We start from the raw sequence: 22,284 nt of genomic DNA on the forward strand, positions 1-22,284 counted from the left end.
TCCCGTATCGATCATCACTCCTATTACACAGTTAATTTCATTCACCTCATTCAAATTGTTAAAGAGTTACAAAACTCCATATGTTACCAAGTACCAACAGGTTTAGATTATAATCTAGTGTCGGAAAATGTAGTATAATTTAGTTCGCAAAATATTGCCTTAAATATTTTTACAAACAAACGATAAATTCAAGCAAATGAAAAAATTGTAGAATAATGATAGTCGTGTTTTAAATATGTGAATTTCCCATTGAAATAGCGATAAATTCAAAAGTAATATATATATATATATAACACTATATCTGGTTCCGGTTTATAGTACTGATAGAATTGTGAAATTGTAGAAAATGGAAAAGAAAATGTGATATAGGTATTTCACTAAATAAATAAAAATATGAGTTTAACTAAAACTATATAATAACGGCAGAACAATAATCTTGTAACATAATTTACGATTAGCAAAAATCATAAAACTCTGTACGTAATTGTTTTACAGACTTACAGTTATACATGAACTAAACAGTACAATGTTCATTTTACGTTTGATCAAAGTAAATGGTGACTTGATCAAAAATGACATGATCATTTGGTTAGAGGTTAGTTGGTGTCTAGGATCTATACTTTTATTATTATTTATTTTTTAATCTATGCATAGGATTTGCGATGTTAGTATTGTGTTGAGTTAAAATTACATAGGCTTGAATAGTCCAACATTCACGCAGACCTATAGAATAGTCTCAAATTTTTATAAACGTATGTATTATTTTTACCAAATTTGGATCACATCAGCTAGTTATTTCTAAATTTAGAGTATTATAAGAATTTAAAGAAATAAAGACTTGAAAGCTGAGAGAGACATTTCTAAATGACCACAACTTGTAATTATTTATTGGCATAAATATTCATTAAAATAACCCATTTGCGTGTTTGTTTACACTATTTAATTATTTAAGTACAAACTAAAACGCCTTTCACCATCAAAGCATATTTGAATTTCTACTAGCGGGCCCTGGGAAACACAAGTGTGTTGAAAAACATAACCTATCGACATTAAACTAAAGGCGATTATATTCTTTTAATATAGCAATAGATTTTAACTAAAATAACATTTTTTATATTCTTAATTAAAAAGACAGAACTCGATTGTCTTCACACGCCATAGAATACAAAAACGTCTCGGATTCAAAAGTCTTTGTAATATACGTGAACGTGATCAATTCTTTTGCTGCAACCATCTCTATAATAGTTACAAAAAATGCTTTGTTTTGTTTAGTTCAATTAATCTGTTAGCAAGCAAATATAACTAAGTTTGGATGGTTTTAATTATTACGTGTAAATATAACTAAATGATTTGCAAAGATTCTGAAAACCATTGTGATCTATGCCTAGAGAAAGTGAAGCACACAACATAAATGGTCGCCGCCAGAAATTAATATAATAAGTACAGCCATATTTAAAAAATAATTAAGGAAATGTAAGCATCTATTAAGCAAAGCAATGTGCAGGTGTGTTTATGTGCGTCGATTTTTTATTTTCATTTTGGTTTCAAGAAGAAACTAATCTGGAATCTTCTAAACCTTACTCACACTAAGATCATTTACAATTGTACCGACCGGTTAACCTCTTACCAGCCCAAACCGACGCTAATCTTTGATTATGTAACGTGTCGAGGTATAAGTGGTCAAATAAAGCAGTGAAATAGACGGCTGTAAATATATGAAATAGATGAGACGTCCCGGATCGGAGGGCTAAGAAGAGAGAACTGTACACGTGTCTATCCTCCTCCAGCTATCCTGCGAGTTTTTTCTGATTTTTCTCATATAAAAATAAAATATTCGATTTTTTTTTTGTTTATTTTCTGTCGATAGTGACAAATGGCAATGTCGAAAACGACATGTTCTTTGATGCATCAATAGTCCCACAACACATGGGCAAGTGGGCCCTATTTTTCTCGCTGCTTCGTATAAAGAAAAGGAGAAAAATAAGCTACAGTGTAGGCCCCCACTCATTTTCTGTGCCATTTGGCAGTACAGCGAAAATAACAAAAAGTATTGATTTAATTTCTGTTTTTTGCCTAACTTAATTTTGATAATTTATAATATTAATTTCTTCGTAGATACAGAGCATTTTAAGAAAATATATATTCAATACTATGTATAGAACACCTATTTTAAATGGAATTTAATTGTTTTGAAAATTAGTTACATTATTTCCATTGGTATGTATGTTTTTTTTTTTACTTAAACTGGTATTTATGGGTTTTACATGGTGAAATTGAATATGTATGCACTATCAAGCCTTTTAATTAAAAAAAAATATTTATATATTTGAAGAGAAAAATGTTTCACCATTTCTAGCGGATAGAGTAAACATAATATTGAATTTGCTTCAGATCTTTATTATTGTGTTAATTGGAACAACTACACTTTCATTTTCTTGTTTGTTAAAATAAAATAGGATCATAAAGGAATCTATATTACAAGATTTTGTTGTTTTGTATTTGTTGGCGTCATGTCGTGATTTGAATGCCTCAATTTCAGATATGATCCGTGACAATGGTAAAAGCTTCTGACTGTGTCAGAATGTTTTCATCATTCACTAAAAACGATGTCCCATGCTTCCACTTAAAAACGTTCGCACAATCATCAAAACAAAAGCACCTCGATGATGATGGTAGCATTTCACAAAGCCAATCCTATGTTTTAAGTATTTCTTAATTTATCGCCTTTGGATTTTTTTTTTTCCTTTTTTAAGAAAAACTTTATTGTCTTTAACCAAAACCTTTTTACGAAAATCATCAGGTTCTGCACCATTTCTTAAAGTCACTTCCAATATGAACAACTTTTTCTCGCATATTTTTTCTCAGTTTCATGAAAAAAATCATTTAAGCGGTCATAGAATTTTCAAGTTAATGTTTGGGAAAACATGTGTTTTTTTGTTGAAGAGATCACAAGAGGTTTAATGGTGTAAATTTTAGTTAATTGTTGATTGTGACCTCAGATTTAGCCTTTATTCATATACACTCGAGAAATGAAAAATATGAATTTGTTGTTTTGTCGTGATCACTAGTTTATCGTTTTCGTGGTTATATTTATTTTTCAAAAAAAAAGAAAATGATTTTATGTTTAAAAAGAAAGAAAATAAAGGAAAGAGAGAGATATGTCGTGGTCGTGGGGAGAAAAGCTGCGGCTACGGAGAAAATAATCACACGTCTTTTCTTTCTATCATTTTCCATTTTCTATCCATATTTGTCTCAGTTTCACTTTCTCCCCATCTACTCTTTTAAAACTCGAATCTCTACCCCCTTTATATTTTGATGCAAAATAATTAAATATAGCATCACGAGACATGTATAAATAATTTCTGAAGAGTAATGTCCCTATAAATATCATTTGATTGATCTCGAAAACAAATTATACATATTTGTATTTAATGTTTACATGTCCAAAAAATTGTTTACTAAATTAGCATGAGTTACATGCATAATCTTTTTTTATATATTTACTTATTTTAAAAAATATGTCTAATCAAGTAATTACCACTGGACATATTTTTCAAGTAACTACACTAAAAAAACATGAAATGTCGTCATACAAAAATTCAGCCTATGATTTCCTTTGAGAAATTAAAACTTAATCAAATATCACTCGTGTGAATTAGGGAACCAAATGTTCTTACTAGGGAAAAATCTATAGCGTCAAATAACATATACAGTATATATGTATATATCATAAGAAGAAGGTTATATTAGTTAAGTGGAATGTTTAGGGGTAGATATTGGAATACAGTTTGGAGTAGAGGGATCAAGCTTAGTTTCATTCTGAGTTTCTCCGATGACTTGATTTCATATCCGTGAAACACACCTCTCGACATCGTTTTAATTACACGAGAATAAACACAATTACAATATTAACCCCATATTAACTACTCCTTAATCCTTCCTTAATTTCCTTATTTTGGATTATTCCAGTTTTGGACTCCACAGAGAGTAATAACAGAGCACAATTAAACCGATCACTCAATCGCCTCCGATGAACGATTCTCATGTCCAGTGATCGGAGGCGGAGTACCAGTGAAGAGACGGTGGTTGTTCGTCGGAGAAGAAACCACAAGCTTCTTCACCGCCCAGAAAATCGTCATGATCCTCCCTCTGCTCTGTCTTCACGAACTGTAAGAAATCCCCGCCGGTAACCGTAGTCGGCGGCGTCAATCGTCCGTTATCGGAGCTGGTTTCTTCGTTCAGAACGGCGCTAGAATCGCAGCTGTCGGAAGATCCAGCGTCGACGGCGGCGGTGGAATTCGGTAGAAGGTCACGGAGATCGGTGAAGCTTCGCCGGTAGTTAAAACCGGTGGAATGTTCTAGAAACTGAGGAGGAGAGGAAGGAGTCGGATCCGTTTTGTGAAATAATTTCTCCGGCAACGAAACTTTCTCTTCTTTCACGGCGGAGATATCACTCTCAATCGTAGCTCTGTTAACTTCTTCTCCGTTTATCTTAGCTTTGATTTTGCTAATCTGCAAAACAAATTCCCAAATTCAGTAAAAGAAAAATAAAGTTTCAATTTTTTAATGATTTTTCAGTCTATAAAATCGAATGTTCACCTCTTGGAGAAGGGAATCGTTGTCGCGGCGGAGGGAATCGAAATTGTGGCGGAGAGAGTCGTATTGGTTCTTGAGAACGCCGTAATCTTTTTCGAGCTGTTTTGTCTTCCACCGTGCACGGCGGTTCTGAAACCAAACCGCTACTTGACGAGGTTGAAGGCCAAGCTCTTGTGCTAGTTTCGTTTTCCTCTCGGGCTCGAGTTTGTTCTCTAGCTCGAAATTCTTCTCAAGAGCTTTGACTTGGTCAACGCGTAACCGTCTCTTCTTCTCCGATATACCCATGTGGTGGTTGCCGGAATATTCCTCGACTATTGTACCTTCTTCTTCGTAACCATCAAGCATAGATTGAAAATTACTTCCGTACCCTCGTGGACTCTGATCATCTGTTATCAGTAACCAATGAGTTTGTCAGTAAAAGGAAACCAATGATGATGAATTTGCTATTAAAGTGTTATTTCCAAGAAGAAAGGATCACATGGATTTAGCCACAAAAAATGGTAAGAACCTGTAGAATTGGAGAGTAGACCACACATTGAGTCTGAACTGCTAAGTCTCTTCATGACACCAAAAAAAGATTTAAATTCTTATGGAGTTTTAATTTTATGCTTTCTAAATTTTCGTTGCAACAATGTTCTAGCTTCTTCACTTCAAAAGAGAAGGCTTTAGAGGAACAAAGTGGAACTGGATTGCGAAAGAGAGAAGCTTTTTTTTTTGGGTGCTATTTAGAAGAAATGGCAATCTATTTACAGAGGAAGCAAAAGATGAGGAGAGAGAGAACAAGAGCTCTTCGTTTTCAGTATGAACAAAATGGTTTCACACTTTCTCTTTCTTTAAATAAACCAACCTTGGGTTTAGATAAAGGGTTAAAATGTAACTAGGGTTAAGTTTGAACAGATTTATATGGCTCGGCTCGGCTCGGATAAAAAGGAAACCTGTTATACGTCATCGTATGGGATTTTTAAAACCGAACCTGCTCAACCCTATTTTATTTAGGTGTTTCCATGTTCTACACTTGCAAATTCGGATAAACTATTAAAATGAAACTAGATACGTAAGATGCATTTAAAAGAATTAAGTTAACACAATCCTCTGAAAAACGTCATAAGATACGTCAGAAGATTTCATGACAACATGATAAATGAAAGTAAATATATTTCTCATTCCTAATCAAAGACAAAGTTAAACTGAAATAGATAAGATATTAAATCATAAGGATGATATATTATATATATAAACCCATATATTTGATTTGAGATCTATATATTAAAACATTAATATTAATATGCTATTGTTGGCAACGTAAAAGGGTGGGAAAAATGCTGTGGGTGGGGGAACAAAGTCTTTCAATTTGGGTTTGGTTCTTTGAATTTATCCAAAACCATGGGCTCAAAGCCTCAAAGAACGCCACCGTCAAACAGACAAATGAATTAATCAAAGTTAACAAAACATTTGCATCCACTTAACAAATTTGTGATTAAGATCTTTAAGAAAAAAAATAAAATCATTATCTTGGTCAAGCTATCTCGGGCTGAAACATGAAAAAAAAAACTTGCTCAGCTCCTAATTTTTTTTCTGTCAAAAACACAATTTCAAGGGTGGATTACACATAATTTAAGCTTTAATAAGTTGGAATCCAATTTATAAGAATGTATAGTATAATGGTAGCTAGAACCGATTTAGGAAGGGCCATTTTTATATTTTTTTACCACAGGAAAGATTATAATTATATGGTATAAAAAATAATATACAAAACTATAGAATATGTCAAACCGAAGCTTAATTCTAGAAAAGTGTGATAGATTTTGGGCAAATGAAGCTTTTCTATAACAGAATTTGCTTTGGTCGTATGTTCTTCAGAACTTCACCTTTTATGACTAAACGAAAAGGTTTAATGGAAAAGAAGGTTTCGACCAAACAAAAAAAAAAATGGAAAAGAAGGTCAACTTATATATCACCTGAGTATCCCTCCTCCTCAGAATCATGTTCAACTTGAGAGTAAGAAAGCTTTTACTTTTACCAAGCAATTAGTAGTATTATAGTTACGAATTGCATGCTTAATTATGGGCTTCGAAGACTATCTTTTAATCTAAGCCCAATTATGGTCAGAAATTTTAGTATATAAATTTTGTATAGGTCTAAAGACAGATTCATCGACAGAGTGTATTGAATTGGTTGACCCAACATGCATAGTTTCCTTAACAATGTGGCTTAAGGGATAATGTGAGATCTTCTAATCAGTATTAGCTCCATCAAGCTTATTTCTGTGACCCTTCTCTATTGATACGATAGTTCGGATTGTCGGTGTGATGGCCATAAATATCACTTTTCTTTTCTTTTTGGCCAAAGGCTATACACACCACTTATCAACTTGTGTTGTTTACTTGTTTTTGTATGTTTGTTTGTTATTTTCTTGTCTGAAATCAAGGAAAAGGCAACTGTACGATGAAACATTCTGACTTCAAAAAATTGATTAATCTGACCCTATCGAAGAGACAAACAATTTGTGTATATGCAATGAACATGTGGATAGACATGATTAACATATAGACGAAGCACAATCTAGTGGCTAAGACTATTCAATAAGCAAGTGGTGGAAAATTACTAATAAAATGAATTTGTAGCTAACTTATCTACCTCAATTTGTCGAAAGTCTGCCTATTGTCGTTTTTTAAAAACAAAATTTAAGTTCATACAAAAGTCAAAATCATATAATTTTGCCCTTCTAAAGATTTATGAGACAACTCGTTGCTTCTTCTCTCTAACTTTATAGGAATTGCATATAAACACAATCTCCGTATCTGATATATTGCTCCTAACCTTAATAACAATCACACAACTGATTGAAAAAAAAAAAAATTAAACACTTGCAATTCGACGTGGACAAATTTCAGCCGTCAATTCTGTCAAATTCTTGCTTTCCGGCGTCGCCTCGAATGAACGATGACACGTGTCAAGGGATTCCATTCACACCGTTGGATTACCTTCAACTTGATCGCAGTCGTCCACGTGGCTTTCATCAGAGAAGCGAATGCGCAATCACACTCGCCACCGAGTCTGGAATCGGGTCAAGCTACGTCGAAAACTACCGTCTTCACCATTCTGGTCACCGTCTTCTTCTTCTTCGGATTACTATCGGTCTACATCCGCCACTGCACGCGCGCTAATCCCGGATCCTCCCCTAGTTACTCCCGTCGCCGCGCTTACGACGGCTGTTCACGGCGAGGCGGACTTGACGACGCCGTCGTAGAGAGCTTTCCTGTCTTCGCTTACTCCTCCGTTAAGGAATCGAAGATCGGTTCCGGTGATCTGGAATGTGCGATTTGCCTCAACGAATTAGAGGATCGCGAGACGGTGCGATTGCTTCCGATTTGTAATCATCTTTTCCACATCGATTGCATCGACGCTTGGCTTTATTCCCACGCTACTTGCCCTGTATGCAGAGCCAATCTCACGGCCAAAGAGGAAGACGATCCTCCGCGAGCCGAGGACGCGGCGGTGAGAGATCACGTCACGATTGACATCGACGGCTGTCTTACTGGAGATTTAGAGACAGTTGAGGCAGCGAAAAGCCACCACCGACGGCCGAGTTCTGAAATCTCCGGTAAGTTTCCGCGGTCGAATTCGACGGGTCATTCGATGGGTCGACTCAGTGGCGACACTGAGAGGTATACTCTGAGGTTGCCTGACGACTTGAAGATGCGAATAATGGCGGAGAAAGGACGTAGACTGAAACGAACGAGAAGCTTCGATGCTGATTTGACGGCGGATGGCAGAGAGAGACATTGCCGGAGCGGCGAGGAGAGCAGTTACACAGTCGGGTCGGGTGGAAAATCGGATCTGATCAATTGGGCGGATCCATGGGGTTTGTTTAGTTCAAAGTCAAACTCGGGATCCGTTACATCACAGAAATCTAACGACGAACCGTTGAAATAAACGACGTTATAGCTTACCGCGTTAGCCGCGCTCTCAGTGGTGAATATTTTTTTTTGGAGTACATACGACTATACGAGTGGTGATTAAATATTAAATATATTTGATGGATATTCATTATTCACTTTGGTCTTTCCTCATTAATTTGTATACAAAAAAGGTTAAAAGAGTCCAGCTTGTTTAGGAGCTCGCTAAACAAGTTTTCTAAATTCTGTAAGTGCTAAATGTAAAATTTATAAAATGAAGAGATTGTTTGAGTTATCATGTTCAATTTTTGAGAAATCGAAGATAAATTTTTGACATCCCTTTCAGAACTGGTGAATAAGAAAGGCAAAAATAGATTGTTTCAATATGGAAGGTAGTTTGGAAAGGACCCAAACCGGGAAAAAATATCGACAATTGAGTGATTCTCCATGTATATATTTGATTATTTTGACCCATGTTGGTACATCGAAATCAAATAAAAACAGTTTCCATTCTTGACCCAAGATAAATAAATGTTAGTATATTTATATTATCTCTTTATTAATTGGCAAAAAAACAGACACAAAGAAGTCATCTATCTTTGTAGATCATCATCATCAGAACTCAAAAGTTTTAATCGATGGGAAGAATCACAAGTTTTGCAGATCTAGTCGGAATAATCAAAGACAAAGCTTCTCAAAGCAAAGCTGCCTTAGTCTCATCAAACCCAAATAGCAAATCTCTCTCTTTCCATCTCTCCGTCCTTCGTGCCACTACTCACGACCCTTCAACTCCGCCGGGAAATCGCCACATCGCCGTTCTCCTCTCCGCCGGTACTGGCTCACGAGTCACCGCTGCTTCCGCCGTAGAAGCCATCATGGATCGTCTCCACACCACCGGAGACGCCTGCGTCGCTCTCAAATCGTTGATCATCGTCCATCACATCGTCAAGCACGGTCGCTTCATCCTCCAGGATCAGCTCTCTGTTATTCCGGTATCCGGTGGTCGGAATTATCTCAAGCTTTCTAGTTTCAGAGATGAGAAATCCCCTTTGAAGTGGGAGCTTTCCTCTTGGGTCCGATGGTGAGTTCGAAACAGTAAATAAGAAAGTTTCAATTTTTATGTCATAAAGAGTTAAAAAGTTGATTTTTTTTTATATGTTCGATTTTTGAATTTAGGTACGCTTTATACCTTGAGCATCTATTATCAACTTCAAGAATCATGGGATTTTTCATTTCTTCGACATCGAGCACAATCCACAAAGACGAATACGAAGAAATGGTTTCGTCTCTTACCAACACTGATTTGCTGCGTGAAATCGACGCCCTCGTCGGTCTACTAGAAGAAGCATGTAAAATTCCGGATCTACCCTCCTCTGGTGGCAAATCACTCGCCGACAAAATCAACCAGTTAGTCGGAGAAGACTACATGTCTTCGGTCAACGAGCTTTACACGAGATTCAACGAGTTTAAAGAGCGATCCAGCACTCTGAGCTTCGGAGATTCGATCGAGCTTGTCTGTATTTTGAAGCGGCTCGAGAGTAGTAAAGAGAGATTGTCTGATATCTGCCATGGGAATTGGAAAAGAGCTTGGATCGATGGGTTCTGGGGTTTGGTTCGTGAAGTTATGGGTATAATTGGTAATTTCAAGGATAATGATGGGCAGATTGTTGGGATTAGGAGGAGAGAAAAAGGATTCGAATCGGCTCGGTTTACTGATCGGTTAATTATTGGTTACGGTGATGCTGTTCGGTTTTCTTCCGGTAGATTTTCGAATGTTGATCCGTTTAATTACCCGGTTTCTAGTCGCACATTGTGTTGACTGTGACCGGTCTTATGAAAGTTTTTTTTGTTCTGGTTTTAGTTTTTTTTTTCTTCTCAGATGCCTTGTGAATTTTAAAAGACAAATTACGGTGACAAAAGATAGAGGAAGAATTTTTTCAAACAGAGTAATGATCTACATTTTGAATATCGAGAAAGACGGTTAATATAGTTTATATTTTGATCATTATTTTCAGATATATTTCTAATTCAGCTACCATAAAAGCCTAGACGTTGATGGTAATTAAGTAGATTATCATTTTTTTCATTTTTCTTTCATTTGGGTGATATTTTACTAAGATCTTTTAATGAGGAAACACCTGAACTTTGGCTATAACTACATATGAATAACCTGCTTAACTGCTTATTAACCGAAAACTATAGATTAGGGATTTATAGTAAAGGTTGTGTAAAACAATCACAAATTTAACCAAAAATTCTCATAATATATTCAAAATTTAACCAAATACGTACATCGCTATTAAAAGAGCTAGGAATAAAACTTTCAAAATTGTTCTTTCTCAAATGTTCTAAATTACATAATACTAAATTCAAAAATGGTTCGAACTAACAATAATAACATATAAACACACTTCTTAATGCTGATCTTTAAAACGCGATTATATAAAACAAGAATATTTTTTATATATATTAAAAAAAAATAGAATGAAGAAAAATCTCCTCCCTCAGGTTAATCACATGGTCCATCAGAGTTATAAAGTAAGTATCAAAAAGACAAAAACAAATAACATCAACAAAGAGGAAGAACATACGAAATGGATTACAGAAAACAGAGATTCTTCAACACATCATCATAAGAAAAAACAAAGGGCGGAGAGAGATAGATAAGAGTAATATACTCAATGCTCTCTTAAGCCAAAACGACGGCGTACAAAGCACCAGCAATGACGGTGCTCACAAGGAAAGCTTTGTTAGTCAATGCTGAGTCTTCTACCGGTTCTTCAGGAGCCGGAGCTGGTGATGACGATGGTGTTGGGCCTGATGGGCCGGGAGCCAAACCTTCTGGTTTCGGAGGAGAAGCGACGGGAGATGTTTTCGGAGACTTAGCGGGTGGTGAGACCATGGGTGGAGTCGCCGGAGCTGGAGTTGGCTCGGTAACGGGAACCGGTGGTGAAGCAACCGGAGACGGTGGTGAAGCGGTTGGTGTCATAGCCGGAGAAGGAGACTCTACCGGTGGGAGAAGCGTCATAGGTGCCGGAGCGGGAGCTTGAGCGAGACATGACGTGGCGAATAGACCAAGAAAGATCAGAGCTTGCAATGTCTTAAGAGCTGCCATTAATCCCTGTTTTAATTTCTTTCGTTGTCTTGAAAAAAACGACGAGTTTAATGAGAAACTGAGAAAGCTCTTGTCTTCGTTGGTGGTGAAGAAATGAGGAAATGTGTTCTCAATATATATAGCTAAGATGATTATATTTAATTCTATAAAAAATTAGATTTAGGATGATTATATAATATTTGGTGGACACAATCATGCAAGCACATAAGATATACAACTCTCATTCATTTAGTGATACGGAATATCAAAATCAGTAGTCTTTACCAAGTCTCTTGCATTTTAAAAGTTTTGTTCTGTTGGTTGTATCTTCTTCATTTAGATAATCTGTACATATTTCGTGTTAAAATTATTAATTAGCTGTCGTTGACTAGTGATAACTTCACGTCCTGATTTACCGTGTCAATGCAGCTTCAATTTTTATGACTTTTGTTTATCCTCATTTGTAAATATCCCATGGAGCGTGACGTTTGATGGCCAAGAAAAACATCAATGAAAGTTTCTAATTTGTCTTGTATGTTGTAATGTAACAACTAGAAGGAATATAATTAGCCGACTTTACATCGAATTAAGAAAATGACATATTTTGGGCCAGGCGATATACTTCGAATATTTTAAATTATAAATTTTGTTGTCTGTCAAGGGTCAAGACCACGCGCAAGATACTTGGTTCCCACTAAGGTTACGACGAGCAGGCAAGCAAACGTATTATTATTTGTCAATGATTATGACATATAGAGTGCGAGAAATAAAAAAAAAAAAACTTTATAAACTTTACAATAATATTTTAAAATTTTGGGGAAAGTTTAGTTAGGTCGCAAGAGAGAACGTTCATCCCAAACCAAAACCAAACAGAAATTATAATACCAACAAAATTAAACCAAAACCAAAACTCTAGTCCTTTCTTCCTAATTTTCTTAGCTTCCATGTTGATTCATATCATGTTTTGGTACTCCCCCATTGGTTCGTTAATCGTCTATAGTTTGTTGGCAATTTGCATAGTTAACCTTCATTTTTATGTAACCAATGTAAATTAACGTGAAGATATTGTAGATCTTCTACAGAATAACGATTTCGTTATGTGATATTGATAAATAGCAATCTAAATGATGAAGATCATCATCATATCATGGTCAGATGTATAGCAAACGGCAATGAAATTATTTATACTACTAACAGAGAAATTTATTCACCGGTCAAAACCGGTCTAAGTTCTCTCATCGGCGTCGCTTATCACGGTTTATCACCGTTTTTCCCGGTAAACCCATCTTCTATTTAACATTCCAAAAAAAAAAAAAAAAAACTCCCAATAAAAGACGTTTTTAATTTATTTTTTGTTAACGGAAAGGAAACAAAGAGAAAGGCTAAGCTAAGTAACGACGATACCATAATACCATACTTGCGAAATTCAAATACATTCGTCCGAGGGATGGAGCAGCTGAAGGGTGAATCGGCAGTGAAATCGGAAGTTCCGATCAAGGATCCCAAACCGGTGGATCAGGGGCCGAAAGGAGCAGAGGATGCGAGTTCTGTGATAGTAATATCGGATCGAATCGAGACGAATGGCGATCAAACGCCGGCTCGATCGGCGTCCGGATCGGGTAAATCGGTCCATTGGAACCCAGAGTTGGTTTCTGCTGAATCGCCGGCACCGGATCAGAAGGACTTATCGTCTTCTTCCGCCGCGGGTTCTAATCCGTACGTCGCTCGTGCTCCGGCTGAAAATTCGGATGCGTCATTGAAAGGTAGTGTGCAAAGGGTATATATCTATTGTTTTGGTATGTGCCTTTGAGATGTGTAACCGTTCGTTGTAAATCTCTTCGAATTGGATTCAGAAACAGTGGAGTCTGTGAAAGATGTGATTGGGAGATGGGGAAGGAAAGTAGGAGAAGCCGCGATGAAGGCGGAGAGCCTTGCCGGGAACACGTGGCAGCACCGTGAGTTTCCGATATGAATGATATAATGTGCCTCCTCTGTTTCCTCCCACTCTTCTTTTATGGTTGATTGTTTTGAAATAGATATGGTTGCATCATGTCCATGAGGACTTGATAGGTTTTGGGTAGAATCATTGTTCTTGATGAGTTAGATATCAAAATTCCTGGCTAAGCCACAATGCCAAAGAGAAGAAGTGATTTGATAGTGATTATAATATACATGGTTGGTCTCACACTAAACACAAATCTTTGGTTGTTTCCATCAGTGAAAACTGCACCGAGTTTTGCGGATGCTGCAATGGGAAGAATTGCACAGAGTACAAAGTTGCTAGCAGAAGGAGGCTATGAGAAAATTTTCAGGCAGACCTTTGAAACAGCTGCAGAGGAGCAGCTGCTTAATTCCTATGCATGCTACTTGTCAACATCAGCTGGTCCAGTCATGGGCGTTCTTTACATATCCAATGCCAAACTTGCCTACTGTAGCGATAACCCTCTCTCGTATAAAGCTTCTGATCAAACAGAATGGAGCTATTATAAGGTAGTACTCTTTCTTATTCATCTCAATTTTTCAGAAAAAAAGGAAAATCTGTAGCTGTTTTGAAGCACCTCATTACAATCTATTGAGACACCAATTAATGATTCATACTTGTATCTTCTTCTTCTTCTTCTTCTTAACACAGGTAATTATCCCATTACATCAGTTTAAATCGGTTAACCCTTCGGCAAGCACAGTCAATCCCGCAGAAAAGTACATCCAGATTATCACGGTCGATGACCATGAGTTTTGGTTCATGGGTTTCTTAAACTACGAAGGTGCTGTTACATCTCTGCAAGATACGTTGCAAGCCGGTGCCTTACAGTCAGTGTGATATACCCTGGTGTGAACACACAATAGCATTTTTGTTGCAAACTAAATGGTTTGATTCCCATTTTTCACTAGTTACCATGTCTTAATACACCCGGTAGCATTCCTTTGCTAAATATACTCTAAATCATATCATTGCTAATAGAAAAAAGCTAGCTGGATTCTAGGCTTTAATATTTTTTGTTAGATGATAGCTTAGCAGCAACTCAAATATTATATGTTTGTAAAAGAAGATTTTTTTTTTTTTAACTCTGATCATCTCATTGCACGTTGTGATATTATGCATAATTGCTTTTATTTCGTTCGTATATAAATAGGATAAAAAACTTGAAACGTAGATACCGGAAAATAGCACAGGTGCAAGCCAATTAATCAATTTATCTCTTTTACCATTTCCATCTGAGTTCATGAGCCCTGGTTGGATTCTTCATCTTTTCTTTACTTGTTTTATCTTCACCAGCTGCTGCAAACTTCTTTCTATTGTCCAAATTCTCTGCTTTTTTCGTCTTGACGTTGTCTACTTCCTTCTTCCTCTCTGTGATCTCAATCTTGGTATCTCCTTCCATCTTTATGCTTATGTTCACCTCCAATACTCTCTTGCTCTTTCTCATCGAAGCATCCAACGATTCTTCTCTTTCCCGTCTTTGTTCATACAGCCTGCGCAGCTTGAGTGCGAGATTGTATATCCCATCCTTGAATTCCCCTTCCAAATTTCTTTCTATTTCCATTTCAAGCTCATCGCGAATCCTCTCTTCTTCTTTGGACAATAAGAGTTTTCTCTCCTGCAATCATACTTGTAATCATTCAGTAGCTAACTGCTAGTATTATTAAGGTTACATCACATGCATGTGTCATGTGTGTGCGTATAAATATCTATATTTTACTTACATTCTGTTTGCTATAGTCTTGTTGGTCCATGGCTACACTTCACAATTCCCTTTGTCTAGTTTTTTTCACACTTGATTCGCAAATATGGGATATAAAACTACGGCGTTTTGACGTTGACATTTGTCTTGATGGGTCGCTTGTGGGCTCAGGTATTATAGTTGGTGGTCCGAATACGACATGTTGAAGTTTGTAAAAGTTATTTAATAATAACAAGGTTTTAAGTGACCGTTTACTAAACAGCCTTTTGAAGCATTTACGCGCCAAATATCTTTTAAGTGCGAATTCGGAGATTTATATTTGAGTTAATTAAACTGAAAAAGCTTATGTCTGTCTTTTTTATATATTGGTGAGAATAGTGCTTTACTTATAAGGCTGCTATGGATTGCTTTCAAGTGTTTCTGCCCGAGAAATATTGAAGAAGATTCACATGTTTGCGTCAAGACATTACATGTATCTTCTTCTATATATATAAAAAAACTTTTTTTCCTGTTAACTACAGTTGTTTATACAAACCACATCCGGCATCCCCATAATATTAAATCTGGAGGACAACATGGTTGCCATTAATAAAAAATATGCGGTTCACAAATTTCAAATGTTTATGACTGGTTTGTATTTATTATTTCTATCTGAATTTTGAGATAATATTTGTTAATTAAAAGAAATAATAGCACCTTATTCATGAGAAGATGAAGAAATCAGGTTTTATATGTATGTTATTTTCTTTTAATTAAACAAAAAAAGTTTAGTGATTAGATCACTTGTAAATTGTAAGGCAATTTGATTTTGTCGCTAGACGCCTCAATGATATTGAAGCTGATAAGTTGAAAACAAAACTAGCGTTATAGAAAATTAATGATTAAATTTTGTTTTGGCTTATTATTGAGAACTTTTTGGTATTGTTCTCTCGTCACTTTTTGGCTACTCCATGAAATCCTACTAAAGAAATTAATACTCTGATAGAATATTTTTTTTTCTTTCTCTTCGTAATGTTCTTCAAATATTCGTTTTGTAGGATAGCGTAGGAGTTACGTGATATTCTCATTTATACATCCAACACTCTATTATTGGTTAGCGATATGACTATGATGTGATGTGTTACAGTGGAAGTGATGTGATGATGCTACATATGCGAAAGTCAAAGATCTTTTCACTTTATTGAACCCATCAGATTTAGGTTTAAGAAAAACAAAATTTGTAGGTTTGTAATTAGCTATCAACGTTTTGATTAGTATTAGTATAGTCATGACTCATGAGAATGTGAGGCTGGTACTAGTAGATTTGTTTAATTTCGACACAATTTTGTATATAAACCCTAAAAATAATTTGATATTTTGTTCTCTCTAATAATTATTAATTTAGATTAGAATAGATTTCGTTTACAGTCGTCCTACCTACTTTCTTCGGGAATCTAGCCAAAAAGTCAGAGATCGTACGGCTGAAAATCAAAACCACTTTTGTCTCTCTCTCTCTGGCGAGAATTGTGAGAAAAATAAATCTCCCTCCAAAAGTCTTTTAGTGGGAACTGTAAAGCGAAGATCCGATCAGTCTTCTCTATGGATGTGCTTATCGGTTCCGGCGTCGGTTCGACCGCCATAGCCGTAGGCATATCTCCTAAGAACTCTTTCCTCGTCCGATCTGCTCGTCTCGGTTCCCTGTTCCTCCGGAAACCGAGATTTCCGGCGAATTCGATGCGGATTCCGCGAGGAGCGGCGGCGGCGGCGAGAGCAGTGATGGCGGAAACGGCGGCGATCGATCTAAGCGACCCTGATTGGAGACTAAAGTATCAGAGAGATTTCGAGGAGCGATTCAACATCCCTCATATCACTGATGTGTTCCCAGATGCAGAAGCAATCCGTTCAACGTTTTGCCTCAAGATGAGGTAAGTAATTTCCAAAATCCCAGTGAGCTCGGGGACTTTTATTTCAAACACTTTCTGGGGTTTTTTTTTGTAGTTTAGTGTGGAAATTCGGAGGGAATCAATCTCTGTGGAGTATTGGGTCATGAACTAACGATCGTTTTAGGGCTCAAGTTTGGATTTTTTTTTTTTATTTAAAAAATTGTGTTTCCTCCGGTAGGTCCCCAACGGAAGATTTCTCCGGCGGTTACCCGTCGGATGAAGAATGGCATGGATACATCAATAACAAAGACAGAGTACTTCTCAAGGTAATTGCAATTGGTTAAAGAAATAAATTTGACTAAGAATCCGGGGCAAAAATTATAAGTATTGGAATGAATTTGATCAGGTTATAAACTACTCATCACCAACTTCTGCTGGAGCTGTGTGTATTGATCCTGACTGCACTTGGATCGAGCAATGGTAATTATATTACAGAACTAAAAAAATGTAGTTTTTTTCAAGGTTTTGAGCCTTGCTACTATTGTTGTTTCCAAATTGATTAGATTACCTAATAGTGTTCTCTAAGGATTGATCGTGTAGGGTTCATCGTGCTGGGCCACGGGAAAAGATTTACTTCAGACCAGAGAAAGTGAAGGCAGCGATTGTTACTTGCGGTGGGCTTTGTCCTGGCCTCAATGATGTCATTAGACATGTGAGTTTTCTCATGTAGAGAGAATATCTATTCATCTGAAAAAAAGATCTGTTTTGTAATATCTTGTTTTGTTTTTGCAGATTGTCATCACTCTAGAGATTTATGGTGTGAAGAACGTTGTTGGTATTCCTTTTGGTTATCGTGGCTTCTCCGATAAGAACCTACCTGAAATTCCGGTACATATTAGTTATTTCAAGAAAACGTCCGACTTTTTTTTTTGGCTCTATGTTGCCAAGAGTACCTTTTGGAAGATAATTTTATTTGTTTTTTTAGCTCTCGAGGAAAGTGGTGCAAAATATTCATCTATCTGGTGGAAGCTTGCTCGGTGTTTCACGTGGGGGACCGGCTGTTAGTGAGATCGTGGACAGCATGGAGGTGTGGATTATTCAATTCTCATTGCTAATGGTGGAATTGCAACATTCTGATTTATTAACAGTTTTTTGAAATCTATCTTAGGAGAGAGGAATCAACATGCTTTTCGTGCTTGGCGGTAACGGAACTCATGCAGGTGCCAATGCTATACACAATGAGGTTTATTACTCTGTCAACACTCTAAAGTGAAAACCTTTGAACAAAGTTTTTGTAAAATTTGTGTTCCATCTTTAACTCTTTTCTCTCTATTGTTATTGTTTTTTTAGTGTCGCAAAAGAAGGATGAAGGTAGCTGTTGTTGGTGTACCAAAAACTATCGATAATGATATTTTGCATATGGATAAAACCTTTGGGTTTGACACTGCTGTTGAAGAAGCACAACGAGCGATAAACTCTGCATACATCGAGGTACTTAAAAAATACCCGAGTTAGATACTTAGATCACCATTAGTTGTGCATATGTTAAAACCCGATTAAATATGTCTCCCTCGCTTTGTGTATGGTTTTTGTGATCAGGCACATAGTGCTTATCATGGCATTGGCGTCGTGAAACTGATGGGTCGTAGCAGTGGATTCATTGCGATGCAAGCATCCTTGGCGAGCGGACAAGTCGACATCTGTCTGATCCCCGAGGTACGTTCTGTTTTTATCTTGAATTGTCAGAAACATTTGAGAGTTTGCTTCTAATCAACTAAAGTGTGTATTCCACTTTAAAAAGGTTCCTTTCAATCTCCATGGACCTCATGGTGTATTGAAACATCTGAAGTACCTTATCGAAACAAAAGGTTCTGCTGTAATTTGTGTTGCAGAGGGAGCAGGACAGGTAGAAACTCGAAATTTGACATCGATCAAAAATCCTCTAGATCAACGAGAACTTATTCCTTGAGATTTCTGTTATTGCAGAGTTTCCTTGAGAATACAAATGCGAAAGATGCATCTGGAAACAAGGTACTCGGTGATATCGGTGTTCATATTCAACAAGAGGTTTGGTTGTGAATCTTGAATCTTTTCAATCATGAAAGATGATGATTAATACAAAATTTGAGTGCTCGAAATTTGTATATACACAGACGAAGAAATATTTTAAGGAGATTGGTACTTCGGCGGATGTGAAGTATATAGATCCAACATACATGATCCGTGCTGTCCGTGCAAATGCATCAGACGGAATCCTCTGCACTGTTTTAGGACAAAACGCTGTAAAAGTCTTACAACAACTTTTGTTATACACTGTCTAGATTGCTTCAAACAGCATTTGATCTGGTCTATATATCTCACTGTTTCTCTCACGCAGGTTCATGGAGCTTTTGCTGGGTACAGTGGAATAACGGTGGGGATAATCAACACGCATTATGCTTACTTACCGATCCCTGAAGTGATTGCTTATGCCAAATCAGTTGATCCCAATAGTCGGATGTGGCATCGTTGCTTAACTTCCACAGGTCAGCCTGATTTTGTCTAATCTTTTATCGACATCCTCATGACGCCGGTGTTTAGTTGTTGTTAGAGAGCTTCTCAGAAGAATAAAACAAAACACGTCACGACTTCACATTCGGGAAGAAAACTAGAGCAAATCTTACCTTCTTCTTCCCTTGTCAAGACTTTCATTAGTTTCTGTACAAGTGTATAGAGAACAATTGCTCCTTAAGATGTTACGATTAATACACTTTTGACTGTTTCATTATTACCTGAAAAGGTCCACATTACAAAAGAGTTTGTTCTTGTTCGATTACAGGGGTGATAAAAATTGATGCTGTACTCCTTTTTTTTTTTTTTTTTTGTTAATTTACCAGTTACCACCAGGCATGTATCTTATAATGTGACAGTTTGGGCCAAGTCTTCTTTAGTCTGTAATATGTTCGTCTGTGTATACCATTTCAACAAAATAAATTCTCTGTATACGATTTATGAAGGGAGAGAAAGAAAAAACAAGAGATTGAGGGCCAAAGAGTAAAATGGATAACTTATTATTGTCTGAAAAGGTATCCCACTTATCAGTAACTTTCTAGCCCTACCTTTTTAACTTTTCTTACATTTTGACCCTTCTTTTTTCCCTTTTGTTATTTCTCCCCTATTCTCCTCTTCCATCTTCCTGGTTTATTCGTCGATTCCGCAGCAATCAGATGCGGGTGGGCGTACCGGTAGCACCTGCAACCACCGTCTTGGTCGTTCTCCGCCGGCGAATATCCGCCGCTTCTATGCTATCCACTAAGAGCTCGATGCCTCGGGATCCCGCAGGCGCGGCCGCCGCATTCACGACCATCAAAGAAGTGGTATCCGTAGAGAAAGAGATTAAGAAGAGCAAGTTCATAGCAATCGCGGGTCCTATCTCCAGCGAGCAATCCGCTCAGCTTTTCCTCTCCCAGGTCCGAGATCCTCGAGCTACCCACAATTGCTGGGCTTATAAGGTGATTCAAAGTTGGATTTTTTTTTTTCATGGCTCTTACTTCGTTTTGCATTCAATTTCAATTTTTTTTTTTTAATATATCCATATTCGGGTAGGTAGGTGATCAACACCGATCTAGCGATGATGGTGAGCCATCAGGAACCGCAGGAAAGCCGATGCTTTCTGCAATTTGCTCATCTGGATTAGACAGAGTTATGGTTGTTGTCATTCGGTAAGAGTTTTTTTTTTAATATGTTCTCTGGCATTTGTTTTGAGAATAACACAAATCTTGAAACAAAAAGAAAATGGTTTTTGTTAAGGTATTTTGGGGGCATCAAACTCGGAACCGGAGGTCTTGTTAGAGCATATGGTGGTGTTACTTCTGATTGCTTGAAAACTGCTCCAACTTGCCTTGTCAAGTCTAAAGTATAAAACCATGTTTCCTTCTTTCTTTGTTCTTACCAATTTTTTGCTTAATCTTGGACTCAAGTTTCCTTTTTCTTGCTGTTTCTTGGGTGTTTTGTTTTGTTTGAACCTTATCCGTTTTTGCTTCTGCAGGTTCAAATGGGAGTCGAGGTGACATTTGATCTTATAGGTCTTCTTTACAATCAGGTGACTTTCTGATATCCACCTTAAATTATTATTTTTCTTCAAATTTTGGTTTTAAGTTTCAAATCTGAGAGATTGTGCGTGTCTATATATATATATATATGTCTCAGCTGCAATCGTGCCAGGCTGAAGACATCAAGGAAGACTATGATACTGGTAAAGATGGTACCACCATGGTTTCCTTCAAGGTTGATTTTGACCAGGTTGATAAATTAGAGGATGCCATCAAATCCAACTGCAGACGAGACCTTGTCTTTTACAAAAGCACTTAGCAATTTCTAGGTAAAAACGTTATCCTGTAATAAAACATTTTTTCTCTTTCTTTCTAAAGCAACTGAATTGAAGAATGCCTCGTGCGATATTATGAGCTGTTTCATAATGATAGACTTCTAGTTCAGTCTTTTTGGGTTGCGCAAGTCAAGCCTTAAAAAAAAAAAACCTGACAGGAGAAGAAAATTCTGTATAGTATAGTAGAAAAGGAACCGACTAATGGAAGCAACAAGAATAAGGACGACACCAGCGAAAAAAAGAATAAGAAACAGTACAGATATGTGTATTACAAACTGACACAAAAGTAAAGTGTGTGATACAAAGCTGTGTCAACGCAAGGACTAATATAAATCCGTGTCAGCTAAAGACCTAGCTCGTCGCTTCTTCTACTTTGACGGTGGTGGAGTGAGGAAAGGAATGTTTGGGATGTTGAAAGGTAGATTGAAGGGTAAGTTGCTGGGAATAGGTAAGTTCACCTGTGGAAGGTTGGGGATCGTGGGCTGCACCGGGTTGGGCAATGAAGGTATCTGTGTTGGCATTGGTGGTAGATTTGGCTGTGGTTGATTTGGTAGAGAAGGAAGCGGTGGCATAGTGGTTTTGGGAAGAGGTGGGAATGTTAAAGCCGGAGGCTGAGTCGCTGGTGTTGATTGGAGAAGATGACGGTGAGCGGAAAGGACGGTGAAGGAGCTTGTGAATGTAAATGCCATCACCAGAGATGCTAAGAAACAGTTCCTGAGAGGAGCCATGGTGTTCTGGTTTGTTTTGCTTGTTGGGTTGACTGAGAATGAGAGTCTTGTGCAGG

The 22,284-nt window shown here is 37.1% G+C and overlaps 9 protein-coding genes across 11 annotated transcripts; 5 read left to right on the forward strand and 4 right to left on the reverse strand.

Annotated features, from left to right (window-relative positions):
* Window positions 1–3,812: 3,812 nt before the first annotated feature.
* On the reverse strand, window positions 3,813–5,396 carry LOC18029026 (homeobox-leucine zipper protein ATHB-16). The gene is made up of 3 exons (XM_006411747.2): window positions 5,105–5,396; window positions 4,600–4,982; window positions 3,813–4,512 (listed from the first exon to the last, which is right to left on the reverse strand). The coding sequence occupies exons 1-3, from the start codon at window positions 5,157–5,159 to the stop codon at window positions 4,042–4,044; spliced, it is 909 nt and encodes a 302-aa protein (XP_006411810.1). The 5' UTR covers window positions 5,160–5,396; the 3' UTR covers window positions 3,813–4,041.
* A 2,084-nt stretch (window positions 5,397–7,480) lies between these two features.
* Window positions 7,481–8,698, forward strand: LOC18029027 (RING-H2 finger protein ATL32). Its single transcript, XM_006411748.2, has one exon. The coding sequence runs from the start codon at window positions 7,540–7,542 to the stop codon at window positions 8,530–8,532; it is 993 nt and encodes a 330-aa protein (XP_006411811.1). The 5' UTR covers window positions 7,481–7,539; the 3' UTR covers window positions 8,533–8,698.
* Window positions 8,699–9,027: 329 nt separating this feature from the next.
* LOC18029028 (putative clathrin assembly protein At4g40080) lies at window positions 9,028–10,461 on the forward strand. Its single transcript, XM_006411749.2, has 2 exons — window positions 9,028–9,576; window positions 9,672–10,461. Exons 1-2 carry the CDS (start codon window positions 9,134–9,136, stop codon window positions 10,312–10,314), a joined length of 1,086 nt encoding a protein of 361 aa, XP_006411812.1. The 5' UTR covers window positions 9,028–9,133; the 3' UTR covers window positions 10,315–10,461.
* A 560-nt stretch (window positions 10,462–11,021) lies between these two features.
* On the reverse strand, window positions 11,022–11,691 carry LOC18029029 (classical arabinogalactan protein 3). The gene has a single exon (XM_006411750.2). The coding sequence runs from the start codon at window positions 11,608–11,610 to the stop codon at window positions 11,185–11,187; it is 426 nt and encodes a 141-aa protein (XP_006411813.1). The 5' UTR covers window positions 11,611–11,691; the 3' UTR covers window positions 11,022–11,184.
* Window positions 11,692–12,990: 1,299 nt separating this feature from the next.
* On the forward strand, window positions 12,991–14,559 carry LOC18029030 (GLABRA2 expression modulator). Of its 2 annotated transcripts, none has more exons than XM_006411751.2 (4): window positions 12,991–13,352; window positions 13,443–13,544; window positions 13,808–14,079; window positions 14,222–14,559. In XM_006411751.2, the coding sequence occupies exons 1-4, from the start codon at window positions 13,037–13,039 to the stop codon at window positions 14,408–14,410; spliced, it is 879 nt and encodes a 292-aa protein (XP_006411814.1). In that variant the 5' UTR covers window positions 12,991–13,036; the 3' UTR covers window positions 14,411–14,559. The 2 variants fall into 2 exon arrangements, with proteins under 2 accessions (XP_006411814.1, XP_024005086.1); XM_024149318.1 differs by having other exon boundaries at window positions 13,449–13,544.
* Window positions 14,560–14,713: 154 nt separating this feature from the next.
* On the reverse strand, window positions 14,714–15,351 carry LOC18029031. The gene is made up of 2 exons (XM_006411752.2): window positions 15,295–15,351; window positions 14,714–15,188 (listed from the first exon to the last, which is right to left on the reverse strand). Exons 1-2 carry the CDS (start codon window positions 15,322–15,324, stop codon window positions 14,793–14,795), a joined length of 426 nt encoding a protein of 141 aa, XP_006411815.1. The 5' UTR covers window positions 15,325–15,351; the 3' UTR covers window positions 14,714–14,792.
* Window positions 15,352–16,757: 1,406 nt separating this feature from the next.
* Window positions 16,758–19,972, forward strand: LOC18029032 (ATP-dependent 6-phosphofructokinase 5, chloroplastic). Of its 2 annotated transcripts, none has more exons than XM_006411753.2 (13): window positions 16,758–17,176; window positions 17,373–17,460; window positions 17,541–17,614; window positions 17,735–17,846; window positions 17,927–18,022; window positions 18,120–18,221; window positions 18,303–18,377; window positions 18,485–18,625; window positions 18,734–18,850; window positions 18,936–19,040; window positions 19,121–19,201; window positions 19,288–19,416; window positions 19,512–19,972. In XM_006411753.2, the coding sequence occupies exons 1-13, from the start codon at window positions 16,851–16,853 to the stop codon at window positions 19,677–19,679; spliced, it is 1,614 nt and encodes a 537-aa protein (XP_006411816.1). In that variant the 5' UTR covers window positions 16,758–16,850; the 3' UTR covers window positions 19,680–19,972. The 2 variants fall into 2 exon arrangements, with proteins under 2 accessions (XP_006411816.1, XP_024005085.1); XM_024149317.1 differs by having other exon boundaries at window positions 19,121–19,165.
* A 304-nt stretch (window positions 19,973–20,276) lies between these two features.
* On the forward strand, window positions 20,277–21,611 carry LOC18029033 (IMPACT family member in pol 5'region). The gene is made up of 5 exons (XM_006411754.2): window positions 20,277–20,625; window positions 20,720–20,835; window positions 20,924–21,029; window positions 21,162–21,215; window positions 21,323–21,611. Exons 1-5 carry the CDS (start codon window positions 20,341–20,343, stop codon window positions 21,482–21,484), a joined length of 723 nt encoding a protein of 240 aa, XP_006411817.1. The 5' UTR covers window positions 20,277–20,340; the 3' UTR covers window positions 21,485–21,611.
* Window positions 21,612–21,658: 47 nt separating this feature from the next.
* On the reverse strand, window positions 21,659–22,282 carry LOC18029034 (protein PELPK1). Its single transcript, XM_006411755.2, has one exon. It carries the CDS (start codon window positions 22,226–22,228, stop codon window positions 21,869–21,871), a length of 360 nt encoding a protein of 119 aa, XP_006411818.1. The 5' UTR covers window positions 22,229–22,282; the 3' UTR covers window positions 21,659–21,868.
* Between the last annotated feature and the right edge of the window lie 2 nt (window positions 22,283–22,284).

Source organism: Eutrema salsugineum, unplaced genomic scaffold (genome assembly GCF_000478725.1).
Source record: "Eutrema salsugineum unplaced genomic scaffold, Eutsalg1_0 scaffold_1, whole genome shotgun sequence".
Classification (NCBI taxonomy): domain Eukaryota; kingdom Viridiplantae; phylum Streptophyta; class Magnoliopsida; order Brassicales; family Brassicaceae; genus Eutrema; species Eutrema salsugineum.